This window comes from Notothenia rossii, assembly GCF_949606895.1.
Source record: "Notothenia rossii genome assembly, chromosome: 2".
Classification (NCBI taxonomy): domain Eukaryota; kingdom Metazoa; phylum Chordata; class Actinopteri; order Perciformes; family Nototheniidae; genus Notothenia; species Notothenia rossii.
The window spans coordinates 13620563-13642814 of NC_136904.1; the positions used below are offsets into that span (position 1 = coordinate 13620563).

Consider the following 22252-nt stretch of genomic DNA (forward strand, 5'->3'; position numbering starts at 1 on the left):
GCAAAACACGCATTCAATCATGCCAGAGGGAAAACTACAGACACACTTGTTTATAGTAAATATTCGGTGGTTATTTTTCTATAATTTAGAAGCAGTTTAACTCCATGTTGCACGAGTGTGTAAGTAGCTACATTAATATTAATCTAATATAATAAATTAGATTAGATATTGATATTTATAGTTATTGATCCCAATTTGGGAATTTATTTTGTCACAGCACCATGTAGATAAAAATATATCAACAGTACAACAAATTTAAAAAAAAAAATATATATATATATAGTGAATTATACTTATAAAGTGTATCTATTGAATACACAATATAAATATACAGAATTAATAATGATATATTGACATTTATGTAGTGAAATTACTATTTTAAACCTTTTTTATATGTCTTTTTCGTTGTTTGGATTACTTTTTCTAAGTAGCTTTAGTTGATCAAACTACACATCACTCCTGGGCCTTGGGTTACTTTTCTGTAGTTCATCTTATTCCAGTTTGAAGTAAATGGTACTGTATCTGGAAAACAATAAGAAAGAAACAAATAAAAGACGTCACTTAATTAATTATAAAAAGAAAAGGGAGTCACATTTAATCTACTTTTCATTCTTAAATAATTACTTTTTAACACTGCCTCTTTTAATCGTCTATCGATTGCTCGTGCCTAGCCTTCAGGTTGAAAGTTGAAAGTTCGTCTACATCTGAAAACAGGAGACACGTGCGGGTTGAAAAGTCGTAAGTCTGATAAACTCAGTCACCACAAATGCATTTAACTATCCTTAAACAATGTTTAATGAGAGCTCATTGATTGTTTGCGTGCGTGTTGACGAGAAGCAGCTCCAGTAGTTTACTTTGACTTTAGCAGGAAGATGCTAACGTCAGATGTCTTAGCTATAACCACGCATGTCGGTGTTAAAGCTTGTTTTCATTATGCTATCTGATGAAATGACACATATTTGCCTTTGCGTTTAACTTTTAACGATATATTGTTGAAAATGTGTGTCTGTGTATGCTTACCTGGCTGAAGTTAAGTGCCATCAGTTAAAGGTGTTTTTTTATTTTATGTTTAAAACACCGGTTTCCATGGTCTTTTTATTATAGATGTCATACACTCTTCTCTTGTCTCTCACCCAAGTTGTGTATCACTGCTAGAGAGTGGTGGAGGAAGTACTTCGATCTTTTACTTAAATAAAAGTAATTAAAAGCGCTGCAATGTTTACTTAAAGAAAAGTACAAACGTATTGACACCCACATATGCCTCTTAATAAATACCAAATAAATACATTAAAAGCAGAACTTATACAGAATGGCCCATTTCAGAATTAGGTTTATTATGTTCTTGAATTGTAATGATTGATGCATACATTTCACTTAGTTATGCATATTGTAAAGGTAGGGCTCATATTAACTATTTACTTTGTATCCCGGGTAGCTTGTGAATTTCCCCAAAGGAATAACACTTCTAAAACTCGTCTTCTCCCTCCCCTCTCTTCAGACCTGTGCAGCAGTAGCACCATCTGCAGAGATGGCGGCCATCTACTCAGGTATCCATCTGAAACTGAAGAGTCCTCATACTCAATGGGAGGACAAGCTAAAGCTGGCCCGTTTTGCCTGGATCTCCACTCAGTGCCTGCTCCCCAACAAGGAACAGGTAACCACTGTTATGTTACAGGTGTTTGTGTCTTCACAGAATGACAGTGGTTGCTGTTGTTTTTAGATGTTCTGTGTTTACTGTGAGAAGTGCCTACTGTAGTTTATTATCTGACAAAACCCTTAATGTACAGTATAATCAATCATAATCAAAGACCGGTACCAATTGTCTACACCAGGCCTATTCAACTGGCGGCCCGCGGGCCAGATGCGGCCCAGAACCAACTCCCGAGTGGCCCAGCCTCCCGTAGCCAAATTCCTACACTAGTGCAGACCATGAACGCAACACTCCGCGTTGCATAGAAACCACCAAACCACAACGCAGCACGTTTTTTGAAAGTGCATCTAGTTGTGCTAGTAACGGTGGTCCTATGATAGCAACTCTAAAACATGTCTCTCAACTCTGAAGCGTAAACAGAGACAAAACTAGGGGTGCACCGAATGGGAAATTCTTGGCCGAAACCGATACCGAAAATAGGAAACAGTTGGCCGAATGCCGAAAGGCCGAAAATGATTAATAGAAATATATATATATATATATATATATAATGTATACATTTTTTACCATTTATTAATTCCAAGTCAAGTGCATTTTCTTTTCTCTGTAGGATAACTACAACAAAGAGCATTCAGAACAAAGCCAAGGTGCTTTAAAACTGCATAAACATCTAGGCCAGTAAGCCTACAACAAAATAGTGTAAATAAAGACTGTAACAGCCAGGCCTTCAACAACAACAAATGCACCTATAAGTGCATGCATACAAATGTGCAAACTGGATAAATCCACATGAATGTAACTATTTACAAATGAAATTACAATTCAATTTCATAAGCAAAGTAGTAAACATTGTATAAAGATACATAAAGTGAAAACTGGATACAAAATCCACAATCAATTACAAATTAAATTACAATTTTAAGAATCTGCAAATAAGGTGGTCTGTCCTCATGAGCAATGTAAACAACATTGTATCATTTAAATACCGAAATTACAATATATTGAACACTGCTGCTGTCATTTCCCCCTAATGATAACCTGAGATGGTGAATTATAACTCACAATGAAAATTGTTCAGGAAAGTGGGTATAGAGTAGACATGTAGAACTAGATAAACTTATGATAAGCCAGCCTTGTCTACTTATTAAGGAAAAGTGGGAGGTTCTTTTTAATGAACAGTAGCTTCTCTGCTTTATCAGCCATAAGTCTGTTCCTCTTCTCATCAAGCACATGAGAGGCAGCGCTGAACAGTCTCCCGCTGTCAGTGCTTGTGATTTGATCTTACTCCGCATATTTGTCCGGGTGTTTTGATTTCAAGTGGTGGAGTAATCCTGAAGTGGTGAAAGTCTTTGCAGTTACACCCCCTCGAGAAATGTCAGCTGAACACGTTTTACAAATCGCAATCCGCGCCTCTTTCTCTGATATTTTTAAATATCTCCAAGCGGCAGACATGTTGGCTGTGAGCCAGCCGCGAGCATGGTCGCGCGCTGTGCTTGTCGCCGCGTTTTGATTACGTCATCACAACAACACGTTAGTTTACCAACGTAACCCTGTTCCCTGACATTCGGTGATATTTTTTCGGTGCTTTGTGTGAATCAAGCTTTTTCGGCCAAAAGCCGAAAGGGCCTTTTTAACCATTTTCGGCCGATAATTTTTGGCGGCCGAATATTCGGTGCATCCCTAGACAAAACGGTCGTTGATCTTGTGGAGCAGATCCAAGTCAAGCTGGACCTTTTCGCGACCGACTTGAACACGGGTCGGATGCTGCATTTTCCGATGCTCCCCAAACACATCACATCTCCGGCACAAATCACGGATGTGATGACAGATTTCATTGCGAGGTTGAAAGAGAACTTTGCCGGTCGATTGGATGGACTTGCTCTGCCCACAGAGGTGATGGGCTTTGCCAGAGACCCCTTCACTGTTGCAATAGAGGGGGACGTATCAACCAGAGCAAAGGAAGTGGTCCCCCGCATCGACAAGGGGAAATATACACTGGAACTTATTGACATGCAGCGCACATACGGGCCAGCGAAGTTTTGGAGTGATGTCAAAAAACAGCAGTTCCCTAACGTTCAGAAAGTAGCGATCTGTGTGCTCAGTATGTTTGGATCAACATACACATGTGAATCAAGCTTTTCACACATGAACTCAATCAAAAGTAGCACTCGCTGCTCCCTGACTGACAGCACTCTTCACCAATGTCTTAGGATTGACATCCTATGAGCCATAAATCACTGCTCTTGTTCAAAACAAAAAATGTCCCTTCTCCCATTGAGAAAGTCAGCGATGACAAATCACAAATGAGGTGATAGTAAGCACCTAGTTTACTTTAGTAGACGTGTTGTGTAGTATTCATTCATATAGTTACCCGTATCTCTTGTTATGGGTTTGTGCACTGAAGGGTTTGACAGTTCTTTCTGTATTCATTTAAATGCACTTTGTAATGTGTCTGGGTCAAAGGTGACCAAAACTTATGATTTTTTTGTTATTACTTGAAAAGTGAAAAAATAGTATTGCTACAGTACTACCTCTTTGTGTTGCATTGGAGCTCTTTAGCTGTTTTTTTTGTATGTGAGCGCATTTATTAAGACGGCTATTATTGTATTCAGTAAATGCACTTTGTGATATGCCTGGTTAAAAAAAATAACCTGAATATTTGACTTCTAAAGCAAACAAATGTAATGCTACAACTGTGCGCTTTTTTTTCAGATTCTGTTAAATTAATGCTAATTTGTTGTGTTTTTATGCACTTTTTGACGTACCTTTGTTACAGTAGATAAATAATGAATAAAAATTGCATGTTTTTCATCGCAGTAATATGTGTTGGTTTAAAATGTGTCACTACCCGCTTTTTACAGGCCGCTGAATGTCTGGCCCAGCTGAATTTTGTAGTTATAAAATCTGGCTCAACTGAATGTGTAATTGAATAGCCCTGGTCTACACTTAAAGAGCAGCAAATCGTTTTGTTAATTATGTTATTTACATCATCTGCAGATTATATGTGTCCTACAGTACACCTTTATTCCAATAAAGCCTTTTTTGAAATGTATTAATTTTAGCAGTGCTGTAGTCTTTTTTTCTTTTGGATTGCTTTTGGAGGTACTTTTAAGACTTTGACATGAATCTTAGTGCATGTTTTTTGACCAAATGTACCCTTAGGGTAATGTACAGTGCTATATTTTCTATTTCCATTCATTAATTGGACAAGTTTATGATAAATAATCTCTGTCATTTCAGATATACATGAGTAATTCATATTGTCTGTTTTGAATTATTTGAAAGCAGCTTATACATGTCCACCATGTACTCTGTCTCGGCCCTCTTCACATGTAGGTGCTGTTGGACTGGTGCACCCACGCTCTGACGGGCCGGTACAACCAGAAGGTGGAGTTTTCTGAGAATGTTCTTGAAGGACTGTGGTGTTACCTTGACGATCTTCTTCACAGCAAGAGGCTCCACTCTCTTCTGAAGCAGGGCAAGACCGTCAGCCTGAGGCTCAACATGGCACAGGTGTGATGCAGATACTTTCATAAGAACACCAGCACTCATGTACACCCTTTTTGCCTCACCTTAAAAATAAATGACTGGTGTGTATCTCGCACATACGATTAGGTGCTTTGGCTGCAGAGCATTCCTACTCTACAAACATGGTGTGTTGAGATTGAAATATGAGGATTTTACTGACAACCCTTTTTTCTTTTTATCTCTAGCTGCTGCTTGACCGTCTCCAGGAATGTGCACGTGTTGGCTCTAAGTCTCCGGTGTGTGTGTCCACCATCCTCAGTGTGTGTCAGGGCCTCCTCTCTTCCCCTGCGCTCTCGTCTGTCTTCACCACAAAGTATGATCTCATAGTTGATCTCCTGGCTAAGCTCTGCTCTCTGGCCTGCTGTGAGCTTCAACAGCCATTGCTCACAGAGCCCTTAGTGACAGAATCTGTCACATGTGGGGATGAAGTGATGACTGAGAGTCATCAAATCGATTTGGACCATTCCCAAATTGATCCGATAACTGAAAATCCTCCTGTTGAGCCTGAGTTAGACGCTAATAAACCCCCTGCCAAGCCAAAGGAAAATGTCCGCTCAGCTAATTTGTTTGATGTCTTGCTTCAAGTGCTGTCATGTTATTTGTCTGTCCAGCGACAACAAGCCAATCCCAACAGAGTCTCTACCATGGTAACCAACCAACTGATCCAACCTTTAGTATTACTCCGACACCTGCTTACCTCTGGGGAATTTGCTGCTGCTCACACACACCTGCGCCTCCGTCAGCAGCTGTCCAGAGACGTCCGCATCAAGATTGACTCCATTCTCCAGTTAGCTCTGTTCCCCTCGGAGCACCTGACCGCCTACAAGGACGAGCTTCTTCCATCTAAAGAAGAGTCTGGGAAACGCGGTCCTGGAGGCGCAAAAGGCCCCTTAAAGCCAGTCAGTGCAATACTCTCCAAACTGAGTGCTCCAGGATACTGTGAGCCGGCCCTCCACTACACTGTGAAGTCCAACACAATGTCTCTGCTGTTTAAGTTCTTTGTGGAAAGCTACGGAAAAGGGAGAGGAGAAAGTGATGAAACACACAGGATGCTGTGTTTTTATTTCCTCACCAGATTGGTCCCAACCTTGGATATGCATCTCGATGAAAACTCCCCTGCCAAAGCAGACCAGCCAGTTCCTGTTACCCCGGGGCAGAAGTCTCCCCCATCCTCCCCCGGTCCCCCAGAGAGCTGGAGCCTGGCTCTGCTGGCGGTGGAGTCCCTGCTGAACCAGACTCTGTCAGCTGATATTTACAATGTAGCAGCAGACCGGATCAGACATGCAGAGGTCCAACTCAAGTTTTACGGAGCTCTGGGACAAATGCTCTTCAACCACGCCCAGCCAAGGTAAACCAAAACTCCTTGATGTATTCAGTTAAAGGTGGAGTCTGTGATTCTGGAGAAAGACTGTAGCTATTTGAACAACAGTTTGCTCTCCTTTTGGCCGGCAAGCAAATCAAGGCACACTCCTGTATTGGCTGGAGCCTTTAAAAAAACAGCAATTTAACCGCACCATCACTTATATTTAAAAAACCTCATTTATTTACGACATTAAGCCAAGCTTTATTCAAAAAGTCATAAAAAAGCTTTGAGTGTAAAATAAAAAGTGTAAACCTTTGAAGTGTGACCTTTTTCTTTGTTAAATTGTTGTTATCTTTTCCTTTTATCCTTCAGCATCCCGGCATGGTACCGCTGTTTAAAAGCGCTGTTGAGTCTCAACCATCTGATTATTGAACCAGACCTGGACCAGCTGTTCTCTTCAGCCTGGGTTGACTCTGAATGCATGGAAGCACGAGTGCAACGGGCCAGACAGGTTTTTACATTTAATCCTAAATGATCTGTGTATTTCAGAAAAGAAAACTTAACTTGCGAATGCAGGATTACAAATGTGTGAGACATTAGTTTTGACTGAGACCAAATGTTTGTTTCCCAACAGCTCCTGGTGTGCAGTCTCCTCCAGACGTACACTAAGCTCCGTCAGCTGCCTCGCTTCTTCTCCGAGCTCTTGACTGTGATCTGTCAGCCAGCATCAGACGACCTCCGACCTCCTCTGCTCTCTGAGGGCGCCTCCGCCTCGCTCAGGACTTGTCTGCTGGACACTCCTTCTTCCCAGGGCCTGGAGATCTGCTCATTAGTGTTGGAGAGCATCAGGACACATATACTACCTGACATGGTGCAGGAGGAAAGAGAGGCAGAGAAAATGGAGATTGATGGTGAAGTAGATGACAATGGAGCGAAAAAAGATCAGAGTAGAAAAGATGCATCTAAGAAGCTGTTCTCCCTCAGTCAGCTGCTGCATGTTGTTTTGTTTAGTCTGAAGACTCTAGACAATGCCTCTCCTCTTCCCATAGTCAGGCAGAGTCAGGCTTTGATTATGGAGATGCAACAGGTTGTCAAGGAGCTACTGAATCTGTTGTCAACAGAAGAAAAAGCTGTAAAAACAAGTTCAGTTCAAAGTACCCCACGGAAACGCAAAAATCCTTTGAACCAGAGAAAGTCGGAGCAGATGTCGGAGTATAACATGTGGGAACAGAAGACCCTTGATGCCACTCTGCTTCTCCGATACACCTTGGTGGAGGTCGACACGCTGTTTGATATCCACTGCAGCAAATACACAGCGCTGACAGCCGCTGAAAGCGAGACTGAAGACCGTGCTCCAGTCCTAACACAGATAGAAAGCCTCCTCTCTAGTGAGATTGTTCCGTCACATCTGCAGCCGTCCTGCAGCCCCTTGAGCCGCCTGCTGCTCAAACTCCTCACTTTGCAACAGATGAAAAAAGTTCTCTTAGACACCCCCTTACTCTCTGAACCCAACACAGCAGCTCTTCTAAACAGCGCGGCACAGTTTATTTTAGCTAAATCAGAATTAGAGTTGAGTCTGGATGGAGAGCAGGTATGGGACGGGCAGATAGCGAGTGTGACCTCCAGCTCTTACCTCGCAGCTCACTGGTATCTCATCACATCCAACTTGCCTCTGATTGCTCCTTACCTGACCGGAGAAGATGTGGGCTGTGTGGCTGATATGCTTGTTGGTTCACTCCTCAGCAGACAAACCAACGGAGGAAAAGGCTGTCCCCCCGGCTCTCTCAGCGTGTCTCTTGTATCATCACAACTTGTCCAAAGCCCCATTCTTGCCGAGTTGCCTTCCCTGTTCTCTGCTACAGTTTGTTCCCTTTCAGACAGGATTGTTAGTGTTCTCAAGGCAGCTCATATACCCAAGGTTTGTCCTACACTGTTGAAGATTCAGGAGAAAGGAACTGGAGCTTGTGAGAGACTGCCTCTGTCCACACTTGTGAATAAAGAGACTATAGTTGAGGATATATTGGCATCCTCAAAGGCTGGAGAGGTGTCTGTGTTGCTGACTGACACTCAAAGCAAGGAGCTGGTAGACTTACTCCAAATCTTAACCAATCTAAACCCAGACGGGATGAACTCTGAGGATATCTCCTCTGTTTTCCTCCTGCTCTTCTTCATGCTCACCTCCACCTCCAATCAGAAAGCCGTGGAGCCTCCTGAATCTGGAGGTGAAGCTCTCTTCCTGGTGAAGCTGCTCAGGATTCTCACCTGTTTCCTGGAGGGTAGAAACTTCCAAAGTGTTTTGAAGCTCATCCACGGTGGGACCCTGCTGCAGGCCTCTGTTTCCTCTCTCCTCTGGCGCAGCAACAATGGAGCATTCGGAGTCACAAGCAGCTCCGATTGGTTGGATTTAATCAAAGAAGCGCAGGGCTTCATCAGGGCCTTAGTCCAGTTGATTATAATCAGAAACAGCAGCGTTCGACTCAACCTGGATCAGTTTGTCTCATATCTTACCACTGAGGAGATGTCAAACATGAAAATAGTGGCCCCCAGTTCAACAGCTGTGTCAGGTAAACCAGGAGCGCCCATTTTGTCTGTTCATCTCCTGCTGGCATCGCTGACCTCCTTCTCCCAGGCAATGACCTCTAACTTGGGGAAGAGTAAACAAATGGATCAAACTCTGACTCAGATGCTCACAAGAACGACCGCTTCATTAGGACCGGCTGTTGAGTCCATCCTTAAACCCCAAACTGTCAGCGAGTCACCCATCCAACCGGGCAGCGTCCTCGGCCAGGCCTTTGTAGTAGAAGTCGTGACGGTCATGCTGCACTGCGAGCTGTCCTCACTGTCAGTGGAGGACGAGAACAAGCAGAAACAAATGAGACACATGGCTCTCTATCAGGGCTGCTGCCAGCAGATCCTCAAAGAAATCAGTTGTGCCCACAGGCCGTTGGACTTCCTTGTTTCTTCTCTCCATTTCCTGTCCACTTTCTACAAAGCAGTGGAGAAGACCAGAGGAGAGAGGGAGGAGGAGGAGAAGGAAGGAAAGGAGAAGAAGGAAGGGAAGGAGTTGGACGAGCTGTACATGCAGATACTGCAGAATGTGCACAGACTGCTGACAGGTACGTGAAGCAAACAATATCCTTCACATGTGCAATCAGCCAGTGTTTGTCTTTCATTATGCTCCTCTGCATACTGTACATATTGACACAAGTTTACAACTGATTTAATTTAGATAATTCTATGTATCATGTCTTAAAAAAGCAGCAATTTAACAGCGCCATAAATTACATTTATATAACCTCATGTTCCAGATGTCCATTTTGATACATTTGTAGTTTCTAGGAGACATAATATAAAATAAAAAAAAGCAGGAAAAGGAAAGTCATTGTTATAAAAGGCAATATATCTAAAAATGTGGCATCATTAATCAAAATGCTTAATTATATAGACCAGCGGTTCCCAACCTTTTTCAACTCAGGGCCCACTTTAGAATCAAAAAACTTTTCGTGGCCCACATTCAACCTTAAACAATACGGAGGCTAAATAAAGTTCTCGGAGCACTTTTGATTTTAATTAGAAAAGGAGCTGGCTATCAGTAACAAACAGACATTTTTATTACACAGTTTATTTGAATACTCGATTCTGATTGGTCAATTCAGAACATGTGACACGTTGTTAATCCAGTAGTACAGACCGCTTTCAAGGACTGTAATAACCGTTGCTAAGGAGGATCAAGAAAGAAAAAGGAAAAGAGGTTAAAATAAAAACAAATCTTAATAATGAAATGTTTCCACACAAATCATAATGTTTTGCATATTATTTGGCGGCCCACTTGCAATGCCTTTGCGGACCACTAGGGGGCCGCGGCACACAGGTTGGGAACCGCTGATATAGACGGTAAACATTAGAAACACTTATATTGCCGTTTTTAGTGCAACATCACTGCTCATTTCACTCATTGGTAAATTAACTCAGACAGTGTCAATCAAAACTTTATATAACACTTATTTAAGTTTTGTTTTTCAGTCACGCATCAATATCCTGATTGTGACACTTCTGCTATTCAGCTTCTTGGCTCTCTGCGAGTGATGTGTGTGAGCTGGAGCCGGCTGTGCAGGAGCTGCTGCGCCACCTGCTGGAGAAAAGCACAACGGGTCGGTTTAACCTGCTGCTGCTGCTGATCAAAGAGGGGCTGGACACAGGCAAACTGAGGGCAGGAAACTACAGGGTGAGGGTCAACCCTGGTCACTTTCATACATTTAGATATCCCTTTAACTCTTTGAATAGAGTCTATTTATTTTTTATGTGCAGTTTTTACAATGTGTCATATGAACAGCTCTCTTAATTGATGGGAGGGAGATTCTGCTTTGTTTTTTCCCCACAATGAATCATATAGGCTGTCGCATTGAATGACAATCAAATGATCAGATTTCTCCCTCTGTCTCTGTTCTCCAGGAGGTGCTATCTGCAGTGATCATCATTAAGCTGCTTTCCTGCTGTCAGTTACCTGAGCCCTGCTCTAAAGCTCTGTGGCTCATTGCACCACAGATTATATCTGCCATGGTGGTGAGAAACGCACGCGCGCACACACACACACACACACACACACACACACACACACACACACACACACACACACACACACACACACACACACACACACACACACACACACACACACACACACACACACACACACACACACACACACACACACACACACACACACACACACACACACACACACACACACACATATCATCAAATAATTTGTCTCAGTGGGCCTGTTTGTTACTCATAGAAAGAAAACACAGATTTGTGTATTTTGTTGTTAGCATCAGGAGTTGTTTGGGCTAATCCATTTATTTTTTAATTGGCATTACGCTTCTCGTATCAGCAGGGGAGAGACCAGGTAATTGCTTTGCAAGTCACACAAGTAATTTTCAAATCAAGTCCCAAGTACCAAACTTTGATTTGCAATTATAACAACAGAGTAAAAGTATAATTAAATTATCAATGCATATTCAAATGTGTTTTTGTTTGTTAAAGAAAAAGTGTGTTAAAAATGCGACTAAGCCTTGTTATATAAAAAGTTATGCTGCACTTTCTAAGCATTTAATTAGGTTTCTTAAAACACAAGTTCTAATCTTTTGGCTTAGTGGACTGGATCAAGTATTTGTAAAGTCAAAGGGCTCAGGTCCAAGTTTAGTCATATGTCATTGGTTTTAATGTCCAAGTTGAAATGTATGATTTTGGCCATTCGGTTGAGTCTAAAGTCATTAAATGTCTGAACTAAATGTCAGACCTTGTAATGAATAATTAACATTTTGTTAAATGTCGTTGAAAATGACCTTCAGGAGTGGTGAACAGTATTTCAGGATGAAAAGACAATTGTACTTGAGGATTGGAGTTTTCTGAAAGCCTGACATGAGGCCTTAACATTATGTTAACGGTATATAAGTACATGTTTGTGAATCAGAGAAAATGGATTGAATTGATATCATAGTGCACTTGCTGGATAGAGGTATACATTTCTAACATTCGTAGAGGAAAATCATAAAGAAGGAACTCTCAGTGTAACATGCCCAGGTACAGAAACACAAGCAGGGCACAGTGACACTGAGAGCATTTTGCAGTATGTTTTCCTTCGACCTTACATCAGTAAACATCGTAGGGACTGGAAGCACATGTGACAGACGTCGTGAGTGACTCAGCAGCCAAAATGACAATCACAGTCTGCTGGTTTCCGTCAGAGAGCCTGTTATCTGTATTTTCCTCTAGGGCTCTTTTAGGTCAATGTGGTTTCCATCAGAGCTGCTGGGAGGAGCAGACAGACAACACAACAATCTGCTTAAAACATACTGTACACACACAGCCACACACACAGCACTTTCTTAGTATGCTAACCATGCTGCTGTGTCATCTGTCTGATCTACTAGATATTTAATAGCAGTAGAATAGGGGCGGTTTTGGCGCAGTGGTTAGAGCGTTGGTCATCAGATCAAGGGGCGTTGGTGAACTCCAGTTACCACCTTGGCCGCCACTGCGTCAGGCCATTGTGTCCTTGGGCAAGACACTTTTCCTGCATTTGCTCCTGTGGGTAATGTCCACAGTAATGACTCTTACATGTCTAATATGTCTAATGTGTAATAGTAAAGCGCTTTGAGCACCTGTGAAAGCGCTCTAATAAAAAATGTAATGCATTATTATTATTATTAATAGATATAAAAAGTCCTATTTTTTGGGGAGCAACACACAGATCTTGAACAGCATGCAATTTGGCAAAAAAGGGTAACATCCGAAATAGGTTTTATGGTAACATAATAGGCATTTGTCACGGAGCACATGTTGACTTGTCACAGCAGAAACGGCACAGGTGGAGATAATCAAATAAATGATGGCTGAATTTGAGCTGCTTCGGTTTAAGCTCCCTAAAATGAACAGAGCCATTGTTTGTTATTAATAACACCTGTGCTCTTCCTGCTATGATGGAGCAAGATTTCCTGCTGTCGAAAAGGCCTGCAGCTGTTGCCAGGATCTTGATTTTCATATTGAATTCTCTAACAAATACTTTTAGAGAGCCGTAAAAGGTCATTTAAAACTTGTCCCTGAAATGTATGAGCCTTTGTTCATTTGCAACTAGGGATGGGTTGATATAGAACTTCAATAACTGGATGGTACATTTCCACTAATATGCACTCGAGACTTGACAATTCTTTCTAGTTTACTATCATGGCAGATATGTCAAAAGAGACCCTGATTTAAAAATAAAACTGAAAGTGTCATGATTCACGCTGTGTTGCTGGTTTTAAAATGCCATTTTAATCATCCCTTACCATATTTTGAGGACTATATCAATTATATAATGAACTGCAATTTTATTGAACAGGTTAATCTTCACATAAAAGTATTCATGACCTGTTTGCACCTACCTGTTTGCATATTCTTCCTCTAACTCTTCTTCTGTGTGCTTATCCCTGTTGTTACAGTTTTTGGTAAAATCCTCCACGCAGGACGTCTCTCTGACCGTTCCTTTCACGGTTCCCACGGTGACGTCCATGACATCACTGCTGCGTCAGGGCGAGGGGCTCCTCACCAACCCTCATCATGTCCTCCTTATCCTCGGGGCGCTGCAGTCGGTGCCCCTCGACCACCTGACCCCGCCCGTCTACCACTCTGTGTTTCTGGTCGTTCATGAGGCGTTGTTTGCCATCATCCAGCGTCATCCACAGGTAAGAAGAGGGTTCATGGAAGGAGGAAGCTAACTTGAAGATGATTGTATGAAAACACTGTCAAAGGTTTATAGGCGTAGATTTAATAGGGGATTACATTGGAATCTAGGGTTTGACTTTGCCTCTGCAACAAGATGTGATAATATTAAAAATACAGTTATTAATGCATGTGGTGTAACCTTACACACAGCCACCAACAAGTGCAGCAGAAATGTGTGAGTGAGACAAAAACATAAAATATGCCAATAAGTCTATTAGATTTTTCCAGAAAATTTGAATTATGGTTCATATAAACTGAATCGCTGGTTAAATAAATAAATCCTACCTGCTAGAAGGTTATATCGTTGAGTGTTTCTTGAAACGGTTTTACAAATGTGTTGATTTAACTTGATGGTTTTTCTAGGTGGTCCTAGTGTTATATCCTACCCATTTCCATTTGTATCATTGAAGGTTGGCTCTTTCCTCTGGGATTTTGTCTCAATCAATCACAGAACATGCAGGATAAGACTTTCCTCTGCTCTTTGTGATGTTAAAAATAAAACATTATTTATCAGGCACTTACCCTATTGTGGCCTTTACAGAAACCAAACCTAACCTTTATGTGATAAGGTCATTACAGCTCAAGGCTGCTGGTATAAGGTATTAAAGAATACCTTATTTAAAGAATATGCGGTGTGTGTTTTAAACTCTGCAACCCAGGATGCCCCAGAGGAATGTGTCTTTTCAAAGAAAGGATATTGCAGCTACCAGAGTCATGCTGCAGCCGCACCAAACCACAAACATCCCAATTCCCAGTTTTTACTGGAACTGCTTGCAATGCATCCTAAGAATACAAAAAATACATTTTCCCAAGAGAGAGACATTTTTACTACATATATAAAACATTCAAATGATAGTCCACATTTCAGCCCACGGAAACTGTTTGCATTTTTGTTGTGGTGGTGTTAATGTGATAATTTCTTTGTTGTACACTTCCTCAAATGTTGACTATTTTTTTTGTTGAGAGAAAGTGACATGGTGCAGCTGCTTTGAATAAAACAAGGAAAGAACCAGCTAACTGATATCAGATGTTAGGGTATAATACAGCGGGGAAGGAGGGGTAGGAGGGAGGTAAAGTGGGGGGGAATAAAACTGAGAGACGAGTGGAGGCAAGAACAAAACAACAGGGTAGAAATGAAATAAGAATGAGAGGAGAGACAGAGAACAAAGGACTTGCGATTTGAATGCGATGCACGAGGGAAGTTTCAGGAAAAAGTATAAAAGAAGGGAGCGAGCTGGAGAAAGGAGGTGTGATAGAGGAGGAAGAGGGGAGGTAGCGGGGGAGGTAGGGGAGCTGGCATGCAGTGGTGGTTGGCATGGAGCAGGTATAAGTTGATGGAAACCATTACTAAGCCCCAATTAGAGCTGCTGACATCATCTGCTCCTCGTTTTATATTCTCTCTTTTCATCCCTCCTCGGTCCACTTCAGGCCGTGAAAAGGGAACAAAGAGAGAGGTGTGGACGGGAAATGCAAACGTAGCTTAAATGGAAATCCATTTTACTTCAGTAATTTTTGGAGTGTAGCTTTATAGCTGCTCTGTTACGACTTAATTAGTGAAAACGATGTGATGGACAGATATTGCAGGACAGTTTTCTCAAAGTAAAGAAGATGTTTCTCTGGTAAACTTCTAACATCCTAATTTCCCCCTTTTTAATCTTCCCATACATCTTCTTAGAATGTACACAAAAAAGAAAGATTTTATCAAACTGGCAATATCACTTGTGTTTGATCTATTCTTCTTTGTTGGGGGGCTTTTTCTAATACATGAAGTGAAAAAACGTTCTTCATTGTTTGTGGATAATTGTCTACATATTTCCGTGTCATCTGGCCTACATATTTGGTGTTCATGTTGAACAACCAAACTCCACTAGAATTTTGAAAGTGTGTCAAGCACCCGGGAGCTACAGTATTTAAAATATGGATTCAAGTTAAAGTCTGTGTCATAAACTGTTAAGTCAGTTGGATAAACATCAAGAATATATGTACCATCCCACCGCATCATTGAAAATGGAGGTTTTCCCAACATAAACAATGGTTGGGGGGAGGGAGTAGAGGAATACGTCATGAATCACAGGTCCTGAAACTGAACCAAGATGATATGGCATGCACTGTAACCATTCAGCAACCAAAGTGCTTCGGTGGTTTGCTTGTCCTCAACTCTTTGTGGCTGTGGAAAAACCAGCCTAGCAGATTTATACAACACTTTGAGTGTCCACACCTATAATATAGGTTAAGTCTACACAATTCTGCTGCAAAACAAATGACGTTTTATGACTGTGAACGTCTCGTGTGTCCAGGTGATGCTGAACGCCGCTCCGTCCTTCTTGAATGTCTTCTATCGTCTGGTGGCATCCATCATGCAGGAGGGACGGCAGCGAGGGGACAGTGACACAGGTAACGTACAACCACTCTAACCAAAGGACTTGTTATATTACCATACATAATGTGGAGGTAAATACTGGCTTTGGGAAAAAGCACTCCACTTTCTGTGCAAATACCTGTTTCATTTACCTACTTTGAAAAGCATAGGAGTTGAGTTTTCTCTTGTCCACACAGCAGCTTTAAAAAAATCTTGAAAATCTTGGAGCTGGGCGTGCCTGAAAGCTTGGGGATTTTTTGCGAGCAACGGGACCAACAACCAATCACATGAATCTCCCGCCCGTACATACAAAGCAATAGCAATGTTAAAACGAAGTAAACTGGATATAAACTCTCCAAACAGGCGAAAGCCTACCAGTTTCACCCACTGTCTCTGCCACCTCCCTCCATGCCTGGTTCCTCCGGTTTGTATCCCGGTAAATAGTTCTGGTCGTAAAGAACCGGGTGATTTGCTACCGTAATTTCTCGTTTGGAATATGAGGAAATGAACTGCGGTCTGGCTCTCCCAGCTTGCACACGCTTTGATTGGCTACTATGGCTAGCGCTTGTACTGTCAGATTTGCATAAACGGGATTTGATTGGCTGACGCTTCCAGCTCAGCTTCAAAAGTTGAACATTGCTCAACTTTTGAATCCTGAAAAACTGGAAAATCCTGGAAATCTTCGCTTTGCTTCCACACAATGCAGTTCGGCGAAAAGCGAGGCAAAGTGACGTCACCCCCATTCAAAGTCAATGGGCAGAGAAGCGTTGAAAGATTTTTTTAAAGCTGCTGTGTAGACGTACCGTTAGAGAGAGTAATAAGAGAAGTTTATAACAGTCCTGAAACCCTGATGTTCCACCCATGCAAAAATAATTGTTAAAGACGACAAAATCTGCTCATGTTCAGGTTCATATTTGTATTTTGTGCCTCTATTGTGACATCCTTTAATGTAACATAAGTAAAAAAAAGAGTCCAATGGATGTGTTCCAGGCAGGGGGAGTGGGGACAGAAACTCCCTCTGTATGGAATTTGGGGATTTTAGCCTTTTCAGACCATTTACATGCATTAAAACCTATGTAACACACTACAGGAAAGGGAAACCCCCAAAAGCATTATAGGGCCACTTTAATACATTATAAGCAAGACGGAAATATATCTTTCCAGCTCTTTCCTGTTACTGGATCTGGTATTTGTCATGCCCAAACACTTGGCAGTTTTTGATTTTCCGTCAACAGCAGTAGCCCTCCAGAAAAGACAAATGTTGATACACTTTTCTAAATCCATTGTAAGCTGCAGACATCTGTTGCATAAATCTCTACCTCCTCAATGCATGAATGATTGTACCAGCCAATCGGTGTGCTCTTTTACCAAGTTAGAGAGGTTTTCTGTTTGTTTTATTCTGTGCTGCTCTACCACATAGCTTAAATTCAATTTTTAAGAAATACAAACACTTCATCCTTAATGTGTTTTTAAACAGTTGTATAGCAACATTGTTTATAACGGTAGGATCAATTTAAGCTCAAAAGGTACACTAGAAGTGTGCCAATTTTCTCACTTCTCAGCAATAAATCCAAACTATATTGCACAGTGTATACTTTGGGATGATATCTCAATAGGACTTTTTTTATCACATGTAAACTCTTTTATAATTTAACATTGATCTTTGTTGTTTTTCTTAATTTCCAGACGGTGACGTGTATCTCCAGTGCTCCAGATTAATAGAGAGGATGTACTCTCACATTGCTGCTACAGCCGAGAGCTTCACCACACTGTCGGCCTTCATGGTGGCTCAGTACGTCACAGAGCTGCAGAAGGTACACACACACACACACACACACACACACACACACACACACACACACACACACACACACACACACACACACACACACACACGCGCGCATACTAACACACACTCAGAAGTCATAGTATCATACAGAGTCAACACGATTCCTCATCCAAACCCAGCTGTCATCCCCACCGATTTTCCACAGCTGTGGGTTACAAACACACACAAATACACAAAAACACACACACACCGAAACACACACAGTCACCAGGGTCTTATCTGATCCTTTGATCCAGCAGTTTGTCTGGTGGTGTGTGTTGAGCTGGCCAGATTCAGTTGAGCATGGTGACGGAGAAACTGTCGCTCAGATTCAGAGATGGGAAGTATTTTCATTGGCCTGAATGTGAATGTGCTCAGATCTGTGTGAACGGGTCCCGGATTACTGTAACTCCATGTGCTGGAAAAAAGCTTAAAGCTGGACGGAGCAGTGAGTAACGTCTAGCCTGTGAATGCGGCTCCTCTCTGTCAACACACTGTATTTAACATGTCGCCAATCTGACTCAGCAGTTTCCACATGGAGAGAAGGAAAATAAAATATCCATCCATACAGACAGACAGGCAGGCAGACAGGCAGACATGAAGGGGTGTTTGGGATCCTTTGAGCTCTGGGTGACTCATCAAATAATCCAAGAATTGGATTTCTAATGGGGCTTTTCAAAGAGATGGACCTCTTTGTAAATCATAGCTAATTTAGCCGTCTCTCTCTGTCAGAATAGCTTCTAATGGCTTTTAGCCTCAGCTGAACTTTCTGAGTGGCAGCCAGGTGTTATTGGCCCTGAGTGCAGTGCAGTTAGAACAACTTTTTTAATGTGGGAGAAGTTTGTGGATTTGGGCATTTATCTCGAGTTAGACATGCTATTCTATTAACCCTTAAATGGTTTCTGTATTCTGGGGGATACAGTCATTTTAAAGGCTGTGTCCATGTGTAAAAAGGGTGTAGTAACGATGTAATATATGGGTGTACTATTGGCGCTACATTAGTTCAATATGGCCCTAATAACAATCTTGTATGGGTGCAATAACAAGTGTAACATTGGTATAATACAGGTGTCCTAATGGTTTAATATGGGTGTATTAATGTGTAATATGGGTGTAATCATATATTTTTATGAGATTGCCCATTTTACGGTTAAGAAACCCTATTAAAAGAGTACTCTACTAGATTCGAATTGTACTCCTATTATATTGTTGGACTCATACGGGATCAGAGTCAATGCACAAGAAACAGAAACTGAGATATCTTGCTTTTTGTATATTGTATGCTTCCTTCATCATTGCTGTTAGGACTTCTTAACCTAAACACAACTTTGTCTAGCAGCGTTATGTTCTATTGAGTTTTCCCAGAATCCAGATCCAAGTATTCGGACAGCCAGCGAAGCACTAATTGTAATTTTGGCAGACTACAGCTCCTCATGACATTTGATCGGTTGTTTTCACGAAACCCATAATAGGCTCTCCTCTTCATAATGGGAGCCTGTAATCAGGTGAGCGAGGTCTTATCTAATCATTTAACAGTCCGCAGCGGAGAGCGGCTCTCAATCTTACAATGAGTGGTTTCAAAGGTCTGACGACTGAGGTCCAGCCAACTGTACGAGCCATCAGGTCATCGTGTGCAACACCTGCGGGGGCGGGGCTACGGCTACACCTGCGGGGGGCTACACCTGCGGGGGAGGGGGCGGGGGCTACACCTGTGGGGGTATAAAGTAACAGCGGGATGAATAACCAGGCACTGGTGAATTTCTCCTGGCTTATTCTGCAGGGATCACTGAGCACAAAAAGTGTGTGTGTGTGTGTGTGTGTGTGTGTGTGTGTGTGTGTGTGTGTGTGTGTGTGTGTGTGTGTGTGTGTGTGTGTGTGTGTGTGTGTGTGTGTGTGTGTGTGTGTGTGTGTGTGTGTGTGTGTGTGTGTGTGTGTGTGTGTGTGTGTGTGTGTGTGTGTGTGTGTGTGTGTGTGTGTGTGTGTGTGTGTGTGTGTGTGTGTGTGTGTGTGTGTGTGTGTGTGTGTGTGTGTGTGTGTGTGTGTGTGTGTGTGTGTAGATTTTCAGATACTTATGTTTAAAAATGATGCGGTCCACTTTTACGGTCAGGCTGCAACATATACTTGAGTTGGCAATGGTGAAAGAAAAATAAGATGTTGATGATACAGAGCATAATATTGTGTTTATTATTTAGTGCCTCTTAAATCTTCTACGATGTTCAATAGACAGTTCTCCGAAAATCATATTAATAATATATCGATACCCTGATATGACTAGATACATATTTTTGAGGCAGTGTTTAGATAAAATGATGTAATCTTGTAACTTATAACATTGTTATCGCTGTATTTGCCTTTACCCACTCATTATATTCCATCGTTATTATATATTAAATATTTAATTTTATTTGCTATAATCAAGAAATAATTGTATATTTAGTAAAAGCACCAATAGTCAACCCTACAACATCTCAAAATGTAGTACAATCAATACTGAGGTCAAAAATATCATCAGCAACCCTAGTTGAGACTAACTGTTGCAACAGAAGAGGAACTGATTACTATGGAGTTAATACATATCTACAGAAGGCTGAAAAAAATAAAAATAATCTTTTGATATTTTCTACCTCCTTAAAATCAGCCGTCCTTCTGAAGCCCCTGTGGGCTCTGAATCCAGATTGATAGACCATCTCCTTATATCTAGCACAGCTCCATTTGGCTCTTTAAATATTTGATGTGTCTTTTCCAAACAGGAGTAATTAATTGATCATCCTTCCCCTCTCTTTGGAGTCCTGCTCTTTACATTAATATTAGCAAGGATAGATGATGTTTTCTGTCATTTGATGTCACTCAATTTGAGTTTCATGGTTATGAAGCTGGATGTGAGACTGGGATGAATGTTCAACTATTGTGGCACACAATGTGTGACCAACAGGTGTGCCTCAGGCTGTATGAAGCCGCACAGTATTATGTTGCCAGTTAACTAAAAAAGAGAAAGACGTGATTTTTATTTTAAGTGCATGAGGAACATTTGGAAGCAGAAAATTGCAGTATGTGACACAGAAAGGATAATCGCTGCCTCATGTTACTAAGCCTATGGGTGGTGAAACAAAGATAGGATTTATGAAATAGATAAGAACATTGTTTTGACCTCAGATTCATATATTTTCTACTTCGCTCTTATCTTCCTCTCCAGGTTACTCTGCGTCCAGACGTAAAGCTGCATCTAACGGAGGGGATCTATCGGATACTGGACCTGTGTATGGAGCAGGATATCAAGTTTCTGACGGCCGGGCTGCAGATGGGAGTCAGAGAGGTTTTCAACGAGCTGTACGGCAGCTACACGCACTACCACAAAGCTCAGAGGCAAGGGGAGGAGAAGTACACTGTGTGAACTGTACCATGCATTCCCAACCACAGATCAGATTTCAATTGAATTGAATTGAATAAATAATAGAAAGCTATTTTCATTTGTAATTTATGCTTGAGAATGGGAACAGCTTGTGGATACCATGCGATGTATTCAGAGTGTAAACATAGTAGTCAATAAGAAAGTAGATTAGTTTTTTCTTTAGAGATTAGACTCTTGGGTAATGCTTTCAATTCTGCATACAAACACAATACAATACACAGACACAGAGGAAAGCAGCCAGCAACACGCCTGCAAAAACAATGAGTTTACCAGGTTAGTTGTGAAGAAATCAGAAAAATTATAATTTCATTGTATTCTTTTTCGCTTGTCCAATGGAATTACTGCTAAGAGGACCTACACTCTGATGGAGTCAATACAAATAATGGATTGAATGCCGTGTTTGAGTTCAAATGTAAAGCTGGTTTTCAGTGACAAATGATTACACATTCAATGAATTAATGAAGAGAACATATACATTTGTGTTTGAATTATTCCTGTTTCTGTTCTGTTTTTTTACTGAAACTTAATTACTTAATAGATACTTTTGAAAACAATGCTGTCTGTGTATTTGCTTCATTTTTTAAGAGATACATACATTTAGCCGGGCTGTAACGCTTTGGATTTAATCAGAACATTTTATTTGAAAATCAATGAACACAAACCTTAATCAATAATCGTCAGAAGAACTACATTTAAATTAACTTTCTGTAAATCTGTCATTGTGCAACGCCCCTTGTAAAAACACTGTCGTTGTGGATGCTTCATATTTAGATAAACTGAAATGACAGTCATTTCTTTATACTATCAATTGATCAACTGAGCTGTTCATACAACACTTCAGGCTTTCATTCTGCAAATTGATCGTCTGGAAATATTTTTTAATATCGTTAATGCAAAGCTGTCAA

The 22252-nt window shown here is 41.3% G+C and overlaps 1 protein-coding gene across 1 annotated transcript; it reads left to right on the plus strand.

Moving 5' to 3' along the window:
- Positions 1-623: 623 nt before the first annotated feature.
- Positions 624-21901, plus strand: urb2 (URB2 ribosome biogenesis homolog). The gene is made up of 12 exons (XM_079666161.1): positions 624-738; positions 1499-1654; positions 4988-5164; positions 5365-6527; positions 6855-6993; positions 7117-9598; positions 10547-10707; positions 10935-11045; positions 13469-13711; positions 16049-16145; positions 17797-17924; positions 21132-21901. The coding sequence occupies exons 2-12, from the start codon at positions 1529-1531 to the stop codon at positions 21327-21329; spliced, it is 5025 nt and encodes a 1674-aa protein (XP_079522287.1). The 5' UTR covers positions 624-738; positions 1499-1528; the 3' UTR covers positions 21330-21901.
- Positions 21902-22252: the final 351 nt, after the last annotated feature.

What these genes read in the sequence shown, in the direction of transcription:
- urb2 (XM_079666161.1), top strand. Translation starts at nt 1,529, where the DNA reads ATGGCGGCCATCTACTCAGGTATCCATCTGAAACTGAAGAGTCCTCAT. An exon ending in TGAGGCTCAACATGGCACAG is followed by an intron (nt 5,165 to 5,364) that starts GTGTGATGCAGA and finishes TTTTATCTCTAG; the next exon opens with CTGCTGCTTGACCGTCTCCA. An exon ending in TTCAACCACGCCCAGCCAAG is followed by an intron (nt 6,528 to 6,854) that starts GTAAACCAAAAC and finishes TTTATCCTTCAG; the next exon opens with CATCCCGGCATGGTACCGCT.